Source organism: Gallinula chloropus, assembly GCF_964237585.1.
Source record: "Gallinula chloropus genome assembly, chromosome: 10".
Lineage (NCBI taxonomy): Eukaryota > Metazoa > Chordata > Aves > Gruiformes > Rallidae > Gallinula > Gallinula chloropus.
Genome location: NC_140095.1, coordinates 13,026,365 through 13,049,054, shown reverse-complemented (window position 1 = coordinate 13,049,054; position 22,690 = coordinate 13,026,365). Strand labels below are relative to the sequence as shown.

At 42.4% G+C, this 22,690-nt stretch overlaps 1 protein-coding gene across 1 annotated transcript in view; it reads left to right on the top strand.

The window, feature by feature from the left end:
* The window catches only part of ADAMTS2 (ADAM metallopeptidase with thrombospondin type 1 motif 2), a gene marked incomplete at both ends in the record, with an annotated part of 181,581 nt that overhangs the window by 50,129 nt on the left and 108,762 nt on the right, over positions 1-22,690 (top strand). The window contains one exon of the mRNA XM_084268730.1: positions 19,643-19,802. Within this exon, the coding sequence (XP_084124856.1) occupies positions 19,643-19,802 (160 nt within the window). The remainder of the gene's footprint in view (positions 1-19,642; positions 19,803-22,690) is intronic.

Sequence of the window (22,690 nt, the reverse complement as noted above, 5' to 3'; positions counted from 1 at the left end):
GTTTTTGTATGTAGTCCTTGTGTGCAGGGTTGTGGTTTGATTGTAAGCAATTTGCAGGTTGCTTATTTATGCAATGCCCAACTCGTTACTCCTGAGCTACTTCAGCAAGAATAAATGATCATGTTTTATGTTCAATATTTATTCTCCCTTTTCCACTGCGGTAGAGTCAGTGCAATATAATAGGATCTATTTAGCATTTGCTCATTTGCTGTGCAGAATTCTTACTGCTTTTTCTCTGTTTATGTAGGTGTCTCGTATTGCTCTTAACTGTAGATTGCAAGATGTAGGTTTTCACAGAGTAAACATATACTCAAATCTGTACAGAAGATTCTTGGTTAATAATAGATGAGATGAACATAACCTGTTTTGATTTGACATTACACATCCTTAAATGGGGTGTGTAGAGGAGGCACACTGCAGTGTCAGAAACACATGAAAAGACAAAAATACTCATATCCATATTTTTTTTTCCAGCGTGCAGTTCTTTGCACTTGGGCCAAAGGAAGAAAGAAGAACAAATTCCAATAAACCTATGTGTATTATTAATGAGCATTAGCTCACTCAAGAGGACCTAGATCTTATCGGTATTGCTCAACTAAAGATGCAATACAGATTGGTGGAGAACAAATGGAAAACATTCAGCTGGTTAGCTCACTCCTCTTCTCTATAGTAGTAAGATACGATCGGACACCCATAGGTGTGTACTGCATGAATGGATGTGATTTTCTAAGCAGTATCCAAGGTCTTTGTTGCAGCCAAGTGTCTTGATATTAATTATGTTGGCTTTTCAGGCTTTGTCATTTCCAGAAAGAAAGGAGAGTGGTTAATCCTTTGCTTGCATAGGAGAGTTGTAAGCTTAGCGTGACTAGTGAGTGAGGCAGGAGTTACTGGAGGAGAAGGTGGCAGATGGGGGAGTCTCTTTCTAGGCTTCTCTATCTACATGTTTTCCATATGAATCAAATGCTTTTAGAAAACACTGTGGTCACGTTAGATAGCGTGATCGCATGGTCTGTGCTGCTCTGTGTATGTGTTTGCACTGCACAGTTGGTCTGTGGTACTGACATTCTACTTTAATGATTTATTCTTTTAGTGATTCTTTTTTTTCTATAAAATTTGTACAAGTCCTGAACAGAAATGTACAAATGCCCAAATTTACCTTGGCAGAGCACAAAAAGGAATTTTGAAAGTAAATGGGCCTTTGGGCAATTTCCCCCCTTGTAAAATAAGAAAACCTTCAGTTGGTGCACATCTTTCACTTGTGCCAAGTGTCTTGACTGCTGCAGAGTCACATTGCTCTTCTCTGAGACCTGCACGAGTCCCAAAGACCAATTACTGATACCTGAATCTAATCATCCTTGAATTTTTGCATTTGCAGTCCAGTACTGTTTGGGCACAGGAGCACAGCACTGAGAGCTCTGGCTGTAGCGAGTGACTTCGCTTTCTGAAAGGAAACGTTAGGAGAATTTTTAAGGTGTGATTTAGTTTCCCCCGTGAGACAGAAGCAATAAAAAAGGATGGTGCAGAAGCTGAAGTGTTTGTTACTTAATTGATTCCTTTCTAAGGAAGTTAAAAAGGGAGGAAATTTGAATAGCTGCTGGGAGTTCTGTTATCTACTTCTGTAACCCGTATTTTCCAAGGTTTGGCCAGTATTTATGCATCTCTTTGCTGAGCTGTATTTTTGGGACCAAATTCTTGGTTACGGTTTGAATAATCATGTGATTCGCTTGAGTTGCTGCCTGCAGGAAAATGGGAGGTATTCTGATTTTAAAAATGCAATTAATTTTAAAGCATTATGCTAATTTAAAAATCTCTGCAAGATGTGGAAAAAAGCAAGAGATGCATAAAGGAACTTTAACAGAGTCAAATAAAAAGAAACAAACCAGAAGTTTTCAATTCCTGTGGGATTGAACTGAAATTACTTTTTCTTTTCCTCCAATAAACTATAAAAATTCAGTGGAAACTCTGTAAGAAAACCCCTACAAAAATTTGATAGAAAAATATTGACCTTCACTGCTCTGCTCTATTTTCTTCCTCCTCTTTGCCCAGGGTAGGAAATAGCTACCAGAACTTGTTTCTGTTGGAGCTGTGGCTGACTGTATCTACCTGAAGTGACTAGTTTTACACATACAACACGCTTGCGAATGTAGAAGTTAGTAAGTAGCTGGAGAAGTTAGTTGGTGATAAAATCATTTGGTGCCCATGAACATACTGATGCATTTTTAACCAAGGATGCATAGGTACATACAAATTTTTGTCTGTATTAATGTTGACTGATAAAGCAAAACCATCCCAAATGCAGTACATCAAGGATCAAAAGGCAAATGTAAAACCAGGAGGAGCCTGAGCTCTGGGACCACACAGGTGTTTTACTAATCCCTCTCTTCATATGCTATGTTTTCTCCCAGAGCAAGACCTCAGGGCTAATTAATTTTCCTTATACTTCCTTTCTTCCCTCATAAGGTTATCCCCAGGGGGTGGAAAAATGACATTTCCATCTCATGGTAATTTTCCATATTTCTAAATGGGTGTTATCCCAAATGGCAACCAAGAATGGGTATCTGAAAATTCCTTAATGTGGCAAAGTGGGCTGAAGTACTTCCTGTTAGTGCCTCTGGAATGGACTGATGCTTTTGTGGAGAAGGAGGACAGTCTGATAGCCTAGAGTAAGAGCAAGGCAACTGTCACATCTGAGGGCTAGAAGGATTGCCATTTCACTTTAAGCATTTTTAGGAAGGCAAAGCAGGGGTGACCTGAAATTTTCTCATAGCACAAACCTCTTTCGAACACGCATCTGATGTGATCAGTTGGAAATACAAACTCCTCACCATCTTCTCTCTCATGAAGTGCTTTGGTTCAGATTTCTTCTGGGCACCTAACTGAGGGACACCCCTGGAAATGCCACTGTGGGGCCTATATCTTTGTGTTTCGTGGGCCCATGAGAGCCCACTCGAAGAATGAGTGGGGCCCTCTCTCTAACATAAGCATGTTGTGACATAGCCATACCTGGATTTTCAAAGCAGAGACTGATTGTTTCGTCCATTGCTAGTCAAAACATTCAGGTTATGACTATGTGTATCTGCCACCATAGGAGAGCATTTGGCAGACCAGGGGATAATTCTCACTGTACTCCCTGCGAGAAGCTGGGTCTGATCAGTCTGCTGTCATGAGACTAATTGGCCTCTGACTTTCCAAGACGGAACAGGTTTCTTCCACATACTGTAATTCTGACTGATGGAAGGCTGCTTAAGAGGTTGAAATATGGCTAAAAATGACAGTACTTGTCCTCAGGCTTTTCTGGGAGAGCCAGTGTATCTTGTTCTTTTGTGCTCCTTGTTCTCCCTACCTCCCCTTGGGCTTTAACGCTTTCCCAAGGTTCATTATTCCTGTAGCCCAGGGGAGAAGGTGGTCGTTTGTGTTTGATTCTTGTGCTGCCAACTGGGAGATGCTGCGTCCGTGCCCACCAATGCTGCCCAAGGGCTGGTTTGGCTCTAGGAGATTGAGCAAGTGCCCAGTGCTGCCCTGCTGCTGGCTGCTGGCCGCAACATTGCTGCTTCACTGTCCTAGGCCACCTGGCTCTCAGAGACAGACTTCTCCACTGACCACAGGCACGAGGGGAGAAGAACAAAGTGATCGCACTTGTCCGTTTACTAAAGCAAATCTAAGTGTTGTGCCATCTGTTCTGCAACTACATGAAACCCAGTGAGCCCTTTGGAAAAGGCAGGAAATATGTTCAGAATCTGGGGAAAAGCTGGATGTGAAAATAAGATGCTGAGAATTGATAGGAGGCTGGATAACACCAGAACAGACCAAAAATAACAAAACAAAAACCTGAAGTAGAAAATACAAGAAAGAAAACTGCCTTAAAATGGGGGGGGAATCCAACCCTCATTAGATTTTTTTTTTTTTTTTTCTGCTGTTATTTTCCCCACTGCCTTTCATGAGTGTGTTCAGTTTTTCCCATTCATTCAACCCAGGAGAGCAGATCCAAATTGGTATTTAATAGTTCAGAAATGCTGTGATGCAGCAGGAGCCCACAACGCCGCGCCCCGCCATGCCGATGAGGGGGACTGGTCCCTCCGCATTGATGAGAGAGGCCGAGCAGCGCGGGGTGACGCTGACTCCCCCAGCCTAGCATCGGGCCTCCTCTGCCTGCTGCCAAAAGGCACAGCTGTGATCCAAAGCACAGCTGTGTGTCGTTTTTCAAAAGCCAGGAAGGCGAACTGCAGACTGTGTGAAAAATGATAAAATCTGGAAAACTTTTTAAAACAACCTTTATAGCTTTGCAAAATTCCTGCTTCCCCAGAGTTCAGATCAATCCTGTGAAAGCCTAATTGCGTTAAGCTCCTCGTTGCACTGCGGAGACTGGCCCGGGCTGGTGGCCGTGTTGGCGGCAAGCAGCTGGAAGAGAGGGTGTGTTGGTCGACTGACTCTTTGCCGTGGAGTAGCAAAGGAATGGAGCGTGTAATGACGTATCCCTTAAGGCTCCTGCTTTGTAAACTGAGAACCGTGGTATGGTTGGATGTGACTCTGATGTTGAGAGCCGCTTGGAGCGTGAGGTTTTGCTGGTAGGAGAGGAAAGTGTCTCGTGGTTCAAGCTCTGTACTTGGCCTTCAAGACACCTAGTTTCCCATTTCTGCCACAGAGTTCATAGAATCATTAAGGTTGGAAAAGACCTCCAGGATCATCTAGTCCAAGCATCCCCCTACCACCTATATTACTATCTAAACTGTGTCCCTAAGTACCTCATCCAACCTATCCTTGAACACCCCGAGGGATGGTGACTCCACCCTCTCCCTGGGCACCTCATTCCAGTGCCCAACCACTCGTTCTGAGAGGAATTTTCTCCTAATTTCTAACGTGGTGCAACTTGCAGCCATTTCTTCTTGTCCTATTGCTACTTACCTGTGAGAAGAGGCTGAGCCACAGCTCACCACATCCTCCTTTCAGGTAGCCATAGAGAGCAATGAGGACTCCCCTGAGCCTCCTCCAGACTAAATAGGCCCAGTTCCCTTAGCTGCTCCTCATAGAACTTGTGTTCCAGACCCTTTACCAGCTTCGTTGCCCTTCTCTGGACAGGGTCCAGGGCCTTGATACCTTTCTTGGAGAGAGGGGCCCAAACTGTCCTTGGGCAAGTCATCCAGTTTTCCCACTCCCATTTCCCCAGCAAGGGATGGGGGGATTGCTTTCCTCTGGCATGGTGCTGTGAGGCTCCGTTGGGTTGGCAGTTACCATAGAGATGAGGTACCTAAATAGAATTTGAAACCTGTTGAAGGAGAGCTATGAAACCTGATGGTGTTACCAAAAGAACAGCTCGCCTTTGGCTGTGTTGCGTGGGGCAGCTACAACAGGTTGTAAAACTGTCACAGTAGGTGTAAGTACTGTGAAACCAGGGTCACCTGAAACATAGACTTGTAAAAACAAAAAGCTACCAGTACAAACTCAACCTGTAAATATGAAGTAATATCACTAGTTAAAAAAATAAACTAGAAGAGATTTTTCTCTTTAGGATCCTCTGGGCATTTTCAGTTGATAAAATCTTTTGGTCTGGCAGGAGTCCAAGACCAAGAAGTCCAGACCTGCTTCTGTTCTTTCTGGGGCACCCTGGAGCTTCTGAGGCTCCTCACTGTTTGTATTAAAGGTCTTTAATTTGCTATAAGTTGTCAGCAGGAGAATGAAAACCATGGAATTACCCTGTGATTTGTTATAGGCAGAGGGAGGCAGGGGAAATCATGTTTTAATTTAATTGATACTCTCTTACTGTTTATTGTGAAATGAAGAGATGACTTTCAGGTATTCCATATTGCACCATTAATTGTTTTCCTCTGTCTTTCTCATTCAAATTAAAACAAATATTTAATGTCTTCAGTCTCCCTGATGAAATGAGAGTGCTTTTGAGGTCCTGGTCATTCCCATTCAACTTCTTTGGAAACACTTCAGTTTGGTTGTATTTGCAGGCATCCTGGATTCAGTGTTTTCAATTCAGCTATGCCACTGACTTGTGTAACAGAATAATAATGCCATCTGTCTTCTTGTCTTTTTTTTATCCCATATTTAAACATCCTTTTTGTCTCTGTGTGTGTGTGTGTGTGTGTGTGTGTGCTGTTTGACTTTGATTGTTCAGGGAGAGAAAATCTTTGTTGAACTTGTTGCAGTAGTTGTCAATCCCTCACCTGAGTTGGAAGTAGCTAATTTAGGATTTTTTTTAAGATGTGTAGGTTGGTTAAATGCTCCTGCCAAAGCATTTTTAGTTTCTTGTCAGTGTTAGCTTCCATTTGACAGTTTCCTGTATGTTCATTCCTTGATCTTCCTGAGTTGTCTCGTGGGCTCCTGATAGTCCTGTCTCTAATCTGAATTGTGTAGTTAGCAGCAAATTTAAAGCGGGAAAAATGAAGATTTTGTTGACCGCCTTTGTAATTTTTTGGAAATGTTGGAAGTTTATTGTGAAGTTCAGTGGCCCACTGGCTGTATGGCCACATCTTACCACCAGAGATGTTCATCTGGATGGTCTGGGATGCGCATGAGTTGATTGGAATCTTGGTTTTCTGGATGAGAGATGTTTCACTGTCAGGCCTGAGATACCCCCAGGTCACCGATGAGTATCCTCATCAGCATTTTGGGTGCTCTCAAGAAACCCAGAGCTGCTCTGTTTTATCCTGTGCTGGATATTTGGTCCTCCTCTAGGCAGGACTTGATTGCAATAACAAACATTCCTTTGGGTGATAGAGCTGATGCAGATTATCTGATAAATTCTTTTGAAAGCTAGAGATTTTTTGCATTTATAAGGGGAGATAACTGGCTTTCTTGCTGTAATAGTTCCTCTGATCCAGTTTCTTGGCTTGTAGTTTTTGAAACTGTAATTGACTTTGAGAAGTTTGTAAGCCTTGTTGGCTCAAGAGCTACAAATGTTTTGGGTTTTTTTTTCTCTCTGCCTAGTAGTCTAAATTAATAATGTCTGTTTAATTATAAAGCAGTCTCATGAGATTTACAGGCAACTTTAAATAAAAAAGCCACATCATTTTATGGAAGACATATAAAGTATGGAAACCACCTCTTGAAAAAGTTCTGTAATATCCTTTGTGGTAACACTATTGTCCAAATAAACACATGCTGCTTGTAAACTAACAGAATGTGTGGTGGCCCTAACCCCGCTCTACTGATGAATATATGAGCTCCCTGACATATGGTATTTAGTTTGATTTCTGGTAGTTTTGAAAGATTTACAGGCTGATTTATGCTTCTTTCTTTGCATTTGTTTTCCATACTCTTGTATTTTCAGGGGATGCATCCTTCATAGGCTCCATTTGGCTCGGTGTGTGTTGGGTCCAACTTCTCACTATCTAGTTGTTGCTGCAGAGGTTGGAGCTTCATTTTTTTTTTTTTTTGAGAAACAGGCAACCTTATTTTAACTTTTGCCTAAGAGAGTAGGTGTTTTTGTTTTCCAAAATAGAATGTTATTAACAGTCTACCTTCTGCTTTAATGCTTCCTAATTTGTCATGTTTCTACAATTATCTTGCTGTGGTTGTATCCTGTAGAGTTTTGTGTGTGCATGTGAGTATTTTAAGTTCCTTTGTGCTTCTTGGAGTTTGGTAAAAAGTTTACGGTTACTGGAGCCATAGTGCAAGGAACAGGCAGAGAGAACATTCTTGTTCTTCAATTCAGACAATATTAAATTGGTTTGTTATTAGCTGCAGCCTTGGAGGGAGTGAAGGAGAAAAATATCAGAAAAAGTACAAGCAGCAAAAAACCTAGAGGTGCTCAACATGAGGGAGGGATAAAATCAGCTGAGCCATACTGCGTTGGACCGGAGGTCTGTATAAGTCCTTACTGTGTCTTCAAATCTGTCCAGTAGTGAGTGAGTCTGTGGTGTCTTAGCATTAGCCTTCTGGTTTCTTAGTGGATGCTTCCTATGGCAAGGAGTTCCAAAACTGAAATATGTGCTGTATGAAGCCGTAGCCCCATTGTCTGTCAGGCATGCTGATCTTTGTATGCAAGTTCTCTTTACAAGCTCTTAGAATCTGGCTTCTTATTTTTATTTGCACTCAGTCCTCTAGTTCTGAAGCCATTTTGAGCAAACCATGACACATCCAGCAGCTAGACAGTTTCATTTCTTAGTTTTGCCAGGATGAACTCCTGTCACCTCTTTATTGTACATTCTACTTTATAACCTCTTTTTATGATTTTTCAGGTTGAGGCAGATCCTTCAGTTCAACCTTTGGTGGGGAGAACTACATAGGGGCCTTCTCTAGGTTCTCCAAGGTGACCATGTTTTGAAGAACCTCACTTAATTTTGCTATTACGATACTTTCTCTGAGTGCTCCTTTAAACCTGGATAATCTTTTGGCCTTACAGACACCCTGATGAGTTTTCAGCTCCTGATGTATTTCAGAAAGGTTTTATGATTAGTTTAAATGCTTTCTGCAAGTTATTCCTCAGACTCTCTTTTGGCTTGCCTTATTGTGATTTTTACCTTTAATCCGTCTGTTTATGACCCTTTCAATCTTACTAATTTGAGCTCTTTTTTTTTTTTTTCCAGTATAATGCCTGTATGCTTCCAAAACCCCTCCCTTGCCTTGCTGTTTAGCAATGATGACTTTCATTTGCTCTTTCTGAACTCGTTTGGTGGATGGTATACATACTTGCTTTGGGTCTTCAATACACTGTCTTCAAATAGTTCAGTGCTGCCTGCAAGGAGGTTCTCTTCTAGGTGCCCATGTAATTCTTCTTTAACAGTTTCTTTATTCTTATGTATTCACACTTTCTGGAAGTGAACACTGCAGCAGAAATACTACAGGTTTTGTTGCTCTTGCCAGGGCATTAAACACAAGCCTGATGTGGTCAGTGCTACTGAGTATCCTTTAACAACAACAGTTCAACTGCATTGGTCCCACAGTCCAGTGCTGCATCCCCTATGTGGGGCTCAGTCTCAAGAGCTTCATGAAGCAATCATTAATGAGACCTAAAAATCCGTCCCCAGCACTGCTGCCCAAGATGGGGTTTGCCCAGTCTCCACAGAGGTTGTAGACACCCTCTGTTACTATGTGCTTCCTGCCCTGTGGTGCTTCTGTTCGCCCTCAGCTTATCTCAGTTGCTGTTGCTGTCCTGGTCAAACAGTTGACAGTATCACCCTATACTGTTCTTTTCCTACATACAACTTGAAATTTAATCTAGGGGAATTCTGGATTCTTCTTTGACATGATTAAATGATAAATCTGAATGAATTCAGATTTATGTGTGTTCCCATGTGCTTCACATCCTGCTGTTACAGCGTCCCCAGGCTGTTGTCTACTCACTGAGTGTCTGATGTACTCTTACCAGTACCCATCAGGTTTGTTCTTTGCAACCTCTTTTTTTATTTAAAATTATTCTTCACAGCTTTTCCAGTACACAAGACAGTGATGATGTAGGAGAAACTGATCTCTCCTGTACACGCTTTATCCATTCCAGAGTTTTTCCTAATGCCTGGAGAATCCAAACTCTTGTTTCCGTATCTGCTGAATCTACAGCTCATTTCCTTAGCAACACACTGTCTCTCTGTCTTGCCCTTTCATCAGACTGGGAACATTAAAACAATTCCATGATGAAACTCCTGGTTTCAACTTGCAACTTGAAATCCAGCACCTCTGTCCTCATGACCATGAGCACCAGTTCATTCCCAGTGCTTCCTAAGAGACCTGTAGACATACTGTGAGATCTGCTGCATTAGCTCTAGCAGCCAGGTTGCCATATGGATGCATATACGTTGTCCTTAAGGAATGGTATTCATTTATTTGAGAGTGCACTTTGCTTGTAGCAGTGAGGATGTTGCTTCAGGTGTCCCTGGGTGGTCTGTCTGTCTTCTATATTTGTGTCTGTCCAGTGAAGCCAGGGATGGAGAGCCTCCAGCTTCTTTCCAGCTACAGCCAAGTTCCCTCTGCCCTGAAACTCCCTTTTGTCTTGCTGGCTCAGTTGGGGCAAAGCAGAGCCTTGGGACAGACTGGGCTCCCTTCACTCAAGCAAAAGGGCTCGTAGAAGAGGCCCAGCACATGTTGGATTTTGCTTTTCTAAGGACATGGACCACACCAGCTACTGCAGAGTTCCCTGAGCCTGGTTTGGGCTCAGCTTCTGGTCTTTATTTCTTCCTCTGCAAAAGTCTGCTAAAATTTATTTCTTACTGTGCAATGCCTAAACCTTGTTCCTTGAACTGTACATAGTGCAATGTAAAGAATAAGGAGTCTTAACATAAAGATTTTTAAGGACAAGCTTCTGAGGTACCTTGTTTTAAGCTGCCTAAGACTGCCCAGAACATTGCAGGCTAAAATTTCTATCAGAGTTTCTTTTTTTTGTTTGTTTCCTGATATGTCCAAGCTTTTCTCATCAGCAGTTCTTATTCTCTCTATGCTTTCAAATCTTGGAGAGTTATCATATGCCTCCCTTCCTCTTTGTCATATAGACAAATAGTGCACACTAATTCTTTGATTTAATCCTTCTTAATAAGCCTGTTCCTCCAGGGATTAATTATTTTAGTTTCTGTACTGAATCTTGCACTTTGTTGACATCTTGTACTGGGAGCCTACAACTGAGTGCAGTATCAAATTGAAAGCTCATCTCTCATTAGTTTTTCCTGCTCTCATTTGGATAACCCCCTTCCAGGTTCATTCCTCCAATACAAGGTAAGAGAAAGGAAAGTAAAAATGAGCCTGTCTGTATGATGTGGAAAGGAAAACAAGTCCCAGCTGTAGCAAACTCTTGGTGCTTTGTTTCCCGTCACCCTTATAGGCACCCAGCTTAAGCAGAACTTGTATTTACCAGCAAAACCCCAGTCTGATTTGCAAGCCATGAGCCAAGCATTTGCCAGCTTTGGTCAGCTGTGGACCTCTGGCCAGTTTTGGGTTTTGAGCTGTTGCATGGAACAGTGCGAAGTGGGTGTGAGATGCTCTCTCCCAGGTGGGAATTTTACTTGCTGTGGGTCTTGCTTTCACTGGAGCTGGTAATGTCAGAAGCTGCGCAGCAGGGAGACCTGGTTCTGCCAAGGTACATGTCCTTTGAGAATGGTGATTTTGGGGTAAGTGTCCTGAACCTGCTCACTGTGGGGTTGTGTGAACACTGGGGCTGCTGTGTGAGAAGGGGTGGTAGAGCACGGAGGAGGACATGAGAATGGCCCAGACCAGAGTCAGCTCCTGCTGCCTTGCAGCTTGCACCCTGCAGCTCTCACACTCCTTTGGAATATGAAATGATGCCGCAGCATCTTCTACAGGGAAGAGTCAGGATTTCTATAACATAATTTTAAACCACTACAAGTGCTAAGTTTCGACTCAGATGAATTTAATATATATTAAACTTTTTTTTAATATAGTAACCCTTTTTCACCAGTTCATGGTCTGGATTCCTTTGTCTTGTTTACCATAGCAGAGACCTACACTGTTTCCTACCCGTTAATGGACCTGAGCCAGCCTTGCTGAATTCAGGATGAAGACTGTTTTTGGGAGGCTGCAGCGATGCTTTGGCAAAAGCCTTTGGCCTGTCTTATATAGAAGGTCAGACTAAACTGCTTTAATATTTATGAATCCATTTATGAATCCTGGCCTTGAGATTTATGAATGTGACACCCATTGACTTCAGTGGGTGGTGATTTGTGCCTTAAGCAAATATATTTTTGAAAAGAAACTTGTGTAGCAACCATCCCATTTTGAGAGAGCTTGAGCTGTAGAGCTTTCCAGTCAGACTGGTTTTGTTTTCTTGCAGAATGTCAATTCATTTTTATTGCTGAGGGTAGGACTCCACTATGCATTTTGTCAAAGCGACCTCAGAAAAGCTTCATTTCAAACGGCTCCATGTGTTAAAATTGTGAAAGTTAATCCTTTTGGATCTTGCTGTTAGCAAATTCATGGACTTGATATTCATGCTTTTCCAAAAAGATTAAAATTGAGAAACTCTGTAGCAGGGCAGTGCAATTGCTATTCCTTGCTTGCAACAACGGCAATCAAGTTTACAATCCCCTGAGTCTGCACGATCAGCCGCATTTATCATTTTCATTCCTAACAGCTCTTTAATAACTCACCTCTCTCCCCCTTGGAATTGCCCATACCTGTGGACATCAAGCCTAGAGACTTCCCAAAATGTTTTTGCTTATGCATTGTTTTAGGTAAAATAACTGTTGGTCTCCTGGGGACCCTGCTTTGGCAGGGGGGTTGGACTCAATGATCTCTGGAGGTCCCTTCCAACCCCTATGATTCTGTGAATCCAAATCACGTGTGAGTCTCTGTTTACAAAGCTACAGAGTTGTAACAGTTCTTGCAGCTGAACTCTTTGGAAATGAGGTTCTGGCTGTTGGTGGAGGCATCTGAAAGGTAGAACCTAGCCTGCCAAAGGTGCAATGCTGTTTCCCTGTACAGCCACAGGGAAGTCCGCTCTGAATTTGCCAGCTCCAAAGCCAGTTACGCTTCTGCAGGCTGTAATCATGTTCATTTTGCAGAAAGCCGTGTTCTTGTGTGTTACCTAAACCTTCTGGAAATGAGATTTACCTCTCGTCTTCTACCAGCCTTCAGAGGTGAGTGGCTGCTGGAAAGGGCAGGTTGTGGGTGACATGAGCAGGAGGTTTCCTGAAGGGATGTGGTGCTCAGGGCACTGGTCTGCACTGCTGCTGGCCCCAGGCACGGAGTGACAGAGGTGAGAAGCCAATACTTTTCTTGTGAAGGCAAAGCAGTTGGAAGCAATGTTTTTGGTGTTGTCTGCTGGTAAAAACCAGGCACTGTGGCCAGGCCGCTTGTCCTGAAATCTGCTGGCATTGCTTTGTGAAATCACTTTAATTGTGTCTGTTTTCTTGATGGCTTAGTGAGAATGAGACACAGTCTGTCTCACTATTGTGTCTCTTAAAACCCACAAAAAAGCCCTTCTGAGTTTCTAAAGTGAATCATACCATACAAACTCAAGATTTGGGTCCAGGTTCCTACCTACTACAAACTAATGCAGCGCTCTCAACTTCAGGTTATATCGGGTCCAGATTTATCCAGCTGCTATTATTAATCACACCTGCAATTGTGTAGTGACTTAGCTGGGCTCCAGGGACAAACCTTTATTTTTGGTGACAGTGGAAGGGTATAGATGCATGAATGGAAGGATATCCATCCTCCCTTGAGCTGCAAGGACTGTACGAAAGCAGCGTACCATGAAAGCACTCAGTACCAATAGCCCTTGTATGGTGCTTTTCATTAGTCTATCTCAAAGTGCATTAAATGTGACTTTATCCCCATTCTGCAGAGGATAGATGGGACCCTGAGTAATATGCAGCTTCCATAGCATTGCCCAGCAGGCTCTGCCACTCTGTCTGTCTAATTCCTCTGGCATACATAATTATTTCCCTCCTTAATTTTTCGAGATTACGCAAAATAAAGCAACCTAATTGCAAACTGAGTCAAAAAATAGCTGAAGAATACTCCCATTAGACCAACAGTAATAAAAATGTATATGCTTAGTTAAAAACTTTCTTCTTTTCCCTTTCCCCATCCTGCCTGGGACCGAATAAATCAGTGCAGCTTTAGGGCAGCAGCAGAATGCAGTGCAATAAGTGGCAATATGTTCCAAATGTTTGCTGTAATTCCTTCAGTACCTCTGCTTGCTGTAAAGAAAGATGAATTTGCAGCATTGCACAATTCCTCCTCTGCATTGCTTCAGTAGTTCGAGGCATGTTCTCGAATCAAATGCATATATGGCATAAGAAGCTCTTTTTTTTTGCTTTGTTAGCTATATGAATGAAGTTAAACAAAAACAAAACACAGAGCACGTCTGTTCCTGGATCGATGTACTGTATGATTGGGAAGGAATTCATTGCAGAACTGAGAATGGAGAGAGATCCTGTGTGGGCAGGGATGAGTTTGGAAGGTCTGTGTTATGTCCTTACTACTTCCACAGACTTCCTGGGTGATCTTGCTCCAGTCGTTGGAGCTCCTGGAGCGTCAGATCCATTCTAATGTAATTGAACTAATAATATTTCCGTACTTGGTTTCAGTGTTGGGAGGACACATCTGTTGCTGTTTGGAAAAAACATGTTCCTGTGGTTCTGAGTCCTAGAGAAGGATCATAATAAAAATAACCATTTGAATTTGCATTCAAATTTGCTGCTGAAAGTGCTATACTAGTGCTAGTTTTGGTTAAATGCATAACGGTCATGTATTTAGAGTACAGGCACATTGACATAAAAATAGAATAAGCCCTTGTCCAATATGCTGTCCTACAAATATAAATATTTTCTCTTTAAAGTCAACTACAGAGTATTTTTGGCAACTATACAGGGAAATGCAAATCTCTTCACTTCTCTGTGAATTGATTGTTGGGAGGATCCCATATTGCGTATTCCCCTCTGGAGGCTCCATTGATATCATACACACTGCAGGCTTCTTACCCAGGCACTGAGGTTAAATGTCAGATGGTTCAAAACTTCCTTTGGGCTCAAGAAAATGACCTGAAATTCAGGGCTGTATTTAGGATTTGTGTGTGCATGGGTATGTCGGGTGGCTGGTTACCTTATTCAGAATCAAATGCTCAAAAATTTAGAGTGCTCTCTATTTATGGTAGTACTGCTTCTAAGAGTTTCTGAAACATGCTGGTTTTGTAGATTACTACTTTAATTAACTAAGCAGCCATTTTTTAATATTAATCTCAAGTTTGTTCGCATTTAATTTTAGCTTCCTATCTGTATCATGTGCTTGGAGATTGGGAAGTAAATCTACCTTTGTATGACTATGAGAAGCTTTGTAAAGCTGTACTAATGAGGAAGAAAATGAACATTAATTAAACTTGCTGTTACAGGATGGGCTGAGGCTCTGGAGTCCTGAAGCAGCAGCAGCTAGATGGGTTACTTCATTACAGCCTAGAACAGGGAGCTGTGATGGGAATGGGAATGAGGAGACAATTAAGTTGCTCACCAAGTGCAGAGCCAGCGAGACATTTAATTATCCACAGGAGCTAACACTCTAAAACCTGGAGTTTTCTGTAGGTCTAAATATGCCAGGCAGTTTTTCTGTCAAATTACACTTTTAAAGCATGTCTTTAGAAATGCAAGAGGGCTTGGGGATGTTGAGGAGTCTGGGGAAGAGCCTGCTTTTCAGCTGAGCTGTGCGGTATCAAACTTGTCTCCTGGGTTGGAAAGTCTCCATTGTGGTGGCTGGGACCAGTGTAATGACCTTGGGGAGAAAGCCCCAAGTGAAAGTGGTGACCTGATGGCAAGATTGGACTTGCCCTGTAAAGCTTGAGTAGTCGAGAAGAATTCACGTGGCCAAGTGCCAGTATCTGTAGATCCCATTGGCCTTGAAAGCCTGACAGGTATTCGGGGATGCACAGGAGCCCTGTTACCCCCAAAAGAGATCAGTGGAGCTCTAGACCCCACTATATTGCAGTGGACTCATTTGTGGCTTGTCAGTGCAATTCTTGCTGTAATTAGGCAGGGCTGTCACTCTGCCTGCTTTGTGAATTTTTCCTTGTGTGGCTTTCGCTTCTAAACAACCACCTCGCTAACCTTAGCAGGGGTTTTGATTCTCTGAACTGCAGTTTCCTTTTGATTAAGTGTCTTCTGCTCTAGTCCTTAATGCATATTAATGACTGCTAAGCAGTGCTTGACTTGAGTAATTTGCAGATGGGATCTAAAACCGCTGGAAAGAAGGCTTGGGGATGTCCTGCTTTGGGAAACAGTGGGATTATAGGCTTTCTGCTACGGTTTGGTGCATTCCAAAGCAAAACCATTTTCAATTAATTTAGATTTTTGTTAGAGGACATGTCACTTTTGCCATCATTATTTAGCAATATTCCCGTTTTCACTGTAGTTTCAGAAGAGAAGTCCTGGAAGAGGAGTGGAAGAGGTAATAGCTCAGTGTCTTTCTCAGAACTGGAGGTACTTTCCATGTCAGATGCTTAATCCCAGACCTCCCTCTAAATTACACAGCATGTGTGGCTGAGGCTGGTAGTGTGGAGGCACTGCTACCCTGTAACTCCTGGATGTACAGCAGTCCCTGGAGGGGGAATAAGCAGTATAGGATAGAACAAACCACTGTTAACGAGCCGTTACTTTTAAACTCTTATTACCTGAAAGCAACTACTGCTCCTCTGTTCAGAACCTGGGGAAACTGAGAATTGAAATGGAGGAAATGTCCAGGTGATGCCCCAAGAATTTTCTGAAGTCCTTTTAGGCTAACCTATATTGAAGGGAAGGCGCAAATTTGCTCAAACAATACAGCATTTCTGTCATCCAGAGGCATTCTCCAGGAAACTGCAGCAACTTTACTGCTCTCTGTTGTCATCATAAACTTGGTGGTTGCCTGACAGTTGTCTTGGCATGCCAGGCTCATGCAAGGGTGACGGCATCTGTGGATAACAACGGGACTGATGGGTGAAGGGTGTGGGCAAACCCGTGCTGCCAGAGTGGTGCCTTTACATTGCTTGGCTGCGCGCAACGCTGGTGTTGGGTTGATGACTAAAAGCAATCTCTCTTTCACGGTGGCTTTTTGAGGGTGTTCTGATTAGTATCAGAAAAAATGCATTAGGCAATTCATCCAGAGCTTTTCATGTTCAAAGCACTTGGCAAAAAAATAACAAATCGGCCCTTGTAATTATCCTGCAAGACTGTTGTTAGGCTGGTGCAGAGGTGGAGAAATGGGAGTAAAGAGGTTAAATGTCTTGCTCAAAGCAGCAAGGAAATGTGTGGTGGAGACATTCAGGAGCCCCACATATTTCTTAATGAATCATTTATAACTGTGGGTATATTAATAAGTAGATGGCTTGAACTGTGGATTGCTGTAGGAACTCTGGCTTGCAGTCTAAATGAATTTTCTTCTTAAAGTCTTAAACATCCATATTTTCTTATTTCATGAGACTAAGGTGTCTAAGTCAAAGACTGTGTAGGATATACAATATGTAAAAAAAAAAAAATACAATTCTTTAAATAGTAAAAGACACACTAATTCTTTCCTAATACTACTTATAAAAATAACAGATGTGTTTTGTCAGGACTAAAGAAAGAGAAATTCCACCGTAAGAGACTAAGTTACTTTAGTCCAGCATTAAAATGAAAAAAAAAGGAATGTTCAGCCATGTTTGAAGGTTAAATTTCTTCCTTTATACGCTCTGGCAGGATTAGGAAGGATACTGCCATGGGGATGTACAGTGGTGGTGTGTCCCTCTGAGAAGCAGAGTAGGAAGGAGGAGTACCTGATGAGTAGCCTGCTATTTAGCAGCCTTCAGCGCCACACAAAGCGCCCTGCATGCGAAAGGGCCAGCACCAGGCACAACAATACACAGGAAGCATCAGCACTTGACTGCTGGTTTGATGTCTTGGCAACCAACATTCAAATCTCTTCTGTTTAGTCTTACAGCCTGTCCCAGGGTGTCACCTTCATCTTCTCAGGGAAGTCTTCACTCTGAACAGATGTTTTCTTTTCTGAAAGGCCACCATACCCTGGAAGCTAAAGTTCACCTATAAAAGTTGTTCTGCTGTCTGATCAGTTCAACTACTGATTGTAGAAGTTTCCTATCTGTTAATTTTCTTGGAAGATCTAAATGCCTCCTAAACTCTCATGAAGAGCCCCTCTACGTACAGTGTACAACAGCGGTTCCCCCAGGAACCTAAAGTGTGGTCTGCATTTTAAACTGGGGTCTGGCATTAGCTGCTTAGTTTGCAGTACGTTTAATAAATCTAGAAATTCATAGGAGGGTATGTGCCACCACATAGCTTATTTGTAGAAAGAAAACCCACTTTTTTTTTTTTCACATGACAGTCAAGCTCTCTGTATATTTCTCCTGGGCATATACGTGGCGTGTGCATCGTATTCAGTGCAGTTGAGCGTGCAAATGCTTGTTCCTTCTTGATCTTTAGTTGTGAATTTCTCATAAAAAGACTTCCAAATTTCTGAATATATAATATTTAATATTCAGAAGTAGTGTGTGTGTATACAATTAAAATATACATTAAACAGAGGATAACGTCAGTTCTGAATTTTTCATGTGTTCCTTTTTGCAGTAAAAGATCAGTCGCTGTCTCTCTGGGTTCAGCACTTATTTTCTTGGTTGTCTTAGCTTCCTTGAGCTGCTGAGCCTGTCTCACCTTTTTTGTGTCTGATGTAGAATCTAAATTAGATAAGAAGAAACAGGACAGGATTTCAAATTCAGTTTCCTCTATACAGGCAGGATGGCATCAGTTTAAATTTCTTCGATATAATTTTGCTTCTTTAATCCTTCCCCTTCAATCTGTTTTTGTATACATTATATATATGAAATCTGGGACTGGAAATCTTGCCTAATGTAAGTTAAGACATGACAAATGAACCTGACATTTTTCCAAGGAGGGAACCAAAGAACATACTGTATTTATAGCAGCAGGAATGTAGTTTGCTGCTTGTAGAAGAAAAATATGTTGTATGAGAACTTTAGTGTCGGGACATGATAAGAGTGTTTAGATGATACTTGCTTCAAGTGATGATACTGGGTTCAAGGGATCCAAACTCATTCTCCTGGAAATTTGAGGTAGGCCTTCACCCAGCAGAGGATTTGGGCTCCCAGAAGTTCAGACACCAAGACGAAGTGTGTCACAGTGTTGAGACGTTCTGTGCCCAGTCTTAACGACCAGTGACTCCGGGGCCATCAGTGGGCAGAGTGGGAAAGAGTGTGCTGAAGGAGCTTCTGGAAGTTGGATCTGTGGATTCTCTCAATAATATAAACACTTTCTTTCACATTAGTAGTAAGGCTTTCAGGCTAAGGATTCACTAGTTTAAGTTCTCAAACAAAGATGTGGAAACATACACTGAAAAATTGATTTGAGCCAGACACGTCCACAAGGCAGGTACTGGCTGCTGTGACCTTCTGCAGTAGGGCAGGACTGCAAGAGGAGACAAAATGCAGGTGATGCAGGTGTTCCACCTGCATGGAGGGGGTGAAAAGACTTTCTCTTTTTGAAGGTTTGTCTTTATGAGGGCTTTCCTGAATGCAGTGAGAGTCACTCGGGTGAGATGTTCCTTTGAGGTGCTCTATAGAAGCACAAATTTCTCTTTTTTCCGTACCAGGGTATCAGGTCCAGTCTGATAAAGGTTTTATCTCTTAGCAGTGCACTATCAACACCTTTTCTAAACTGGTTGCAGCTAATTCTTGAAAGAGCATTTTGTGTCAAGGGGGAAATAATCACAAAGCTTAGCTGGCTGTGTGGAAGATGTGGTACTTTTCCATCTTGCTTCCGAACAGAAAGGATGACTCTGCATTTTTTGACTGTTCAACTGCACATCAGGACCAGCTTTTGGCACTGAACTGATCCTTTATTTAGCAAAGATAGTAAACACTGGAGTGTTCTGGAGCTGACAGATAGCTAAGGTCATAGTAACTGTCACTGTATCTGGTTTCTAATGGAGGGTGCATTTCCTAGATAGATTCTTAGACTTGTATTTTGCCTTATGTGCTTGGAGGAGAAGTCCTTTTGGTTCGGGTTTGTACCTTTTGTCCTTCCTTGTCAAGTTGGGGAAATGATGCTTCATTTTGCTCTAATAAAGAATTCACCTGGTTTCCTCTCTGCATCCTAATTGCTCTCTAGAGAGCCCTAAAGTGTGCTTAAGCATATTGTAACTGTTTACTCACAACGTCTGCTCTATGTGCAGTAACACAAAGTGTTCGATCTCTGCCCTGTCGCTGCAGGCTGGCATGATTCGCACAGACAAGGACGAGTTCTTCATTGAACCTCTGGAAAAGGGGGCCCAGGAGGAGGAGGAGGGAGGAGGCAGAACTCACGTGGTGTATCGCAGAGCCGCAGCTAAGAAGCACCTTCCTATAGAGAATGCGGATACCCTGTATAAAGGTAAGGAAGAGATGTTAATGCCAGCTGATGTATAAAGTGTAGCTGAAGGCATGTAGCCAACATTATCTGCTATCTCTGGCTTTTTTTATCCTTCAGAATGGAAATGTGGTGTTCTCCCTCTGTTGATGAAAAGGTAGGGAAGGACTTGACTACTTTACCTGATTGCAGCAGCCTAAACCATCTCCAGGATAGTGGAACTATGTATGATTTAAAGAGTTGGGCTCCCAAGATAGCCAGCACAAAGTTGTGTGCCCCGCTGAGTCCCCAGGTCAGAGCAGAGGAAGCAGAGGTGCCTGTGCGTGCTGGGAACAGGTAGCAGTGCCGGCTCTGCAAAGGCCATGTGGGAAGGCTGCAGCAAGGGCACAGCAGGGCTGACATGGTACATGGGCTTCTCACTGTCGATGTCTTCCCTAGGCTGGATTTAGTCCCACAGGGAAATAATGGTATCTTCACTTACAAACACAAACTTTCTTGATTTTATTTATACATTTCTAAGTGTGGAATTTGATGTACTACATACGTGATAGACAGCGATGGCATAGCAGGAGCTAAACATAAACATCAGGTCTCTGTAGTAGTTTCTCTTTCTCTGGTAACTGCTCGGATGTTGCACCTTTTTTACTGAAGAAATAAAGGATGCAAATCTAGTAAGTGGATGTTTTGACAGCTGATGTTAACACTGAGATTAACTGGGTCATTTGAGTGGAAACAACAGAACAGCTACATTTTTGTTCCAAGCGTGTGTACCAAACTGCAGAATTATTTGCCACTCCTACCTTAGTATTATCTTATATCAGTAAAACATGTTTTTAAGTACAAAACAGTGTGTTAGATTCTACTTGGTAGAAATTTTCCCAGCATTTCCCATGCCTCTCCTATGCCACCTGAATAATTTTCAAAAGACAGAGTATGATACCTGTTTTAAAAACTTTGCCATCCCTCTTGCATATAGTAATGTCTGGAAAGCACGTGGAGGGAGAGACAGTCCCAGAGGTGGGGCACTGAAGGTAGGGCCAAGCGAATAATATAAATTACTCAATGTTCAAGTTGTAATGGGAAGTAAAAAGGAAGCAACCAATAGCACTCAACTACCATCTTTTTTCCACCTTGGCCATCAAAATGACCCATGAATTTTGTGACTGACTTTGTGCTGCGTTGGCCTCTTCTAGTTGCCTTCATACTCATTGTGAAGCAGAGCTGGGAGATGCAGGAGTCTGAGTGCTACCACCCCAGAATCATAAGATGGAAGTTGCTCTGTTAGTGGATGTTTATAAAATTATTGCAGTGTTGGAAAATATCAGCCAGTCACTGTGTTTCCTCTTAAACAAAAGAGACTTGATTTTGTTCACACCTTATGGCAGTATTTTTGGTTTTGGATGGTAAATATTTCTCAGGAGTAGGAGTCTGGTACACAGAAAAGCATAAATTGTAGATCAGCTCCAGTTATTGGCATGTGGTACCTGCTAGAGGAAGGCTCTGACAGCAATATCTGAAAACACCTGTCAAGTGCAGTGCCGTGGCTTCTTGTGGAGCTGTCACTAGCAGCAAAGCCATGCGTGGTGTGCGATGTCACTGGACTTTTGCATCTGTGTCACAGAATCACAGAATCATAGGGGTTGGAAGGGACCTCCAGAGATCGAGTCCAACCCCCCTGCCAAAGCAGGGTCCCTAGGACAGGTCGTACAGGGGTCTTGAATATCTCTGGAGAAGGAGACTCCACACCCCCCTGGGCAGCCTGTCCCAGGGCTCTGGCACCCTCACTGGGAAGAAGTTCCGCATGTTGGTGTGGAGCTTCCTGTGCTTCAGGAACTTGAAGCCATCACCCCTTGTCCTGTCCCCAGAAACCACTGAAAAGGGGCTGGCTATTTCCCCCTGTGTCCCACACTTCAGATATTTATAAACATTAATAAGATCCCCTCTTAGCCTTCTTTTTGCAAGGCTGAAGACCCCCAGTTCGCTCAGTCTTTGTCCCCTCACCTGTGCTGTGCGCTCGCATGAGGACTGAAGTTTGTTGGCTCTGGTACAAGGGCATAAAATAATGATAGCCATCAGCTGGCATTATGGGATTAAAAAGGAAAAGAGAGGCTGACCTTGTGCTGCCCAGGCTGAGGTGCAGCACTGACCCTGTCGGTGATTGTTGGGAATAGCTGTCATTTAACATATTTTAAAATAAGGGAAAATACTAAGCATAGTAGTCTTCCCTTCCATCCACCAACTTTTGAATTGTAAAATTGATTAAAAGTTAGTTTTTACTTTGGGAAGAAATCCCCACTGTACTGTACAGGATTTTTTTCCCCATGAAATTCTGTCTGCTTTTAACAAAAAAAAAATTGAACGGCCACTACAAAACTGATCTGTTCTCCTCTTGTTTTTATTAAACCTGGCTTCCCACTCCTGATTTGCTCTAGGCAACAGGCTTGGAAAGGACATGTTTTCAAAAGATGTAATTTTATTTTCCAGTTTATCTTTTTCCAGAATGCATCCCGTTTTGGTTAAAAACCGTCAAAATATTTAGTGACTGGGCGTTGATAAGCACGCTGTGCTGCGTGTTTCCATAGTGCTCTAAATTAATCAATGGGCTTATTTAGGAAATACTTAGTAGGGCACTTTCAGCATCTTGTATCTATTTAAAAAAAAAAAAAAGAAAAGAGGTTAACCAAGAGCACTCCCCCTCATCCCCCATCCCTAGAGACAACTGCATTGTTGCCAAGTCCCATAAATTTACATGTGATGAATTGTAACACTTGGACTATTTTTAAAAGTCCAGCCTCCAGGAATCTTATGAATATGTGATGACTTTGTTTTTTTTCTCTCTAGGTGAGCTCCTGGCCCTTTTAACTGATGATAAAATCTTTGTAGTTTTTGACTGTACAAATTTTTTCAAGTAA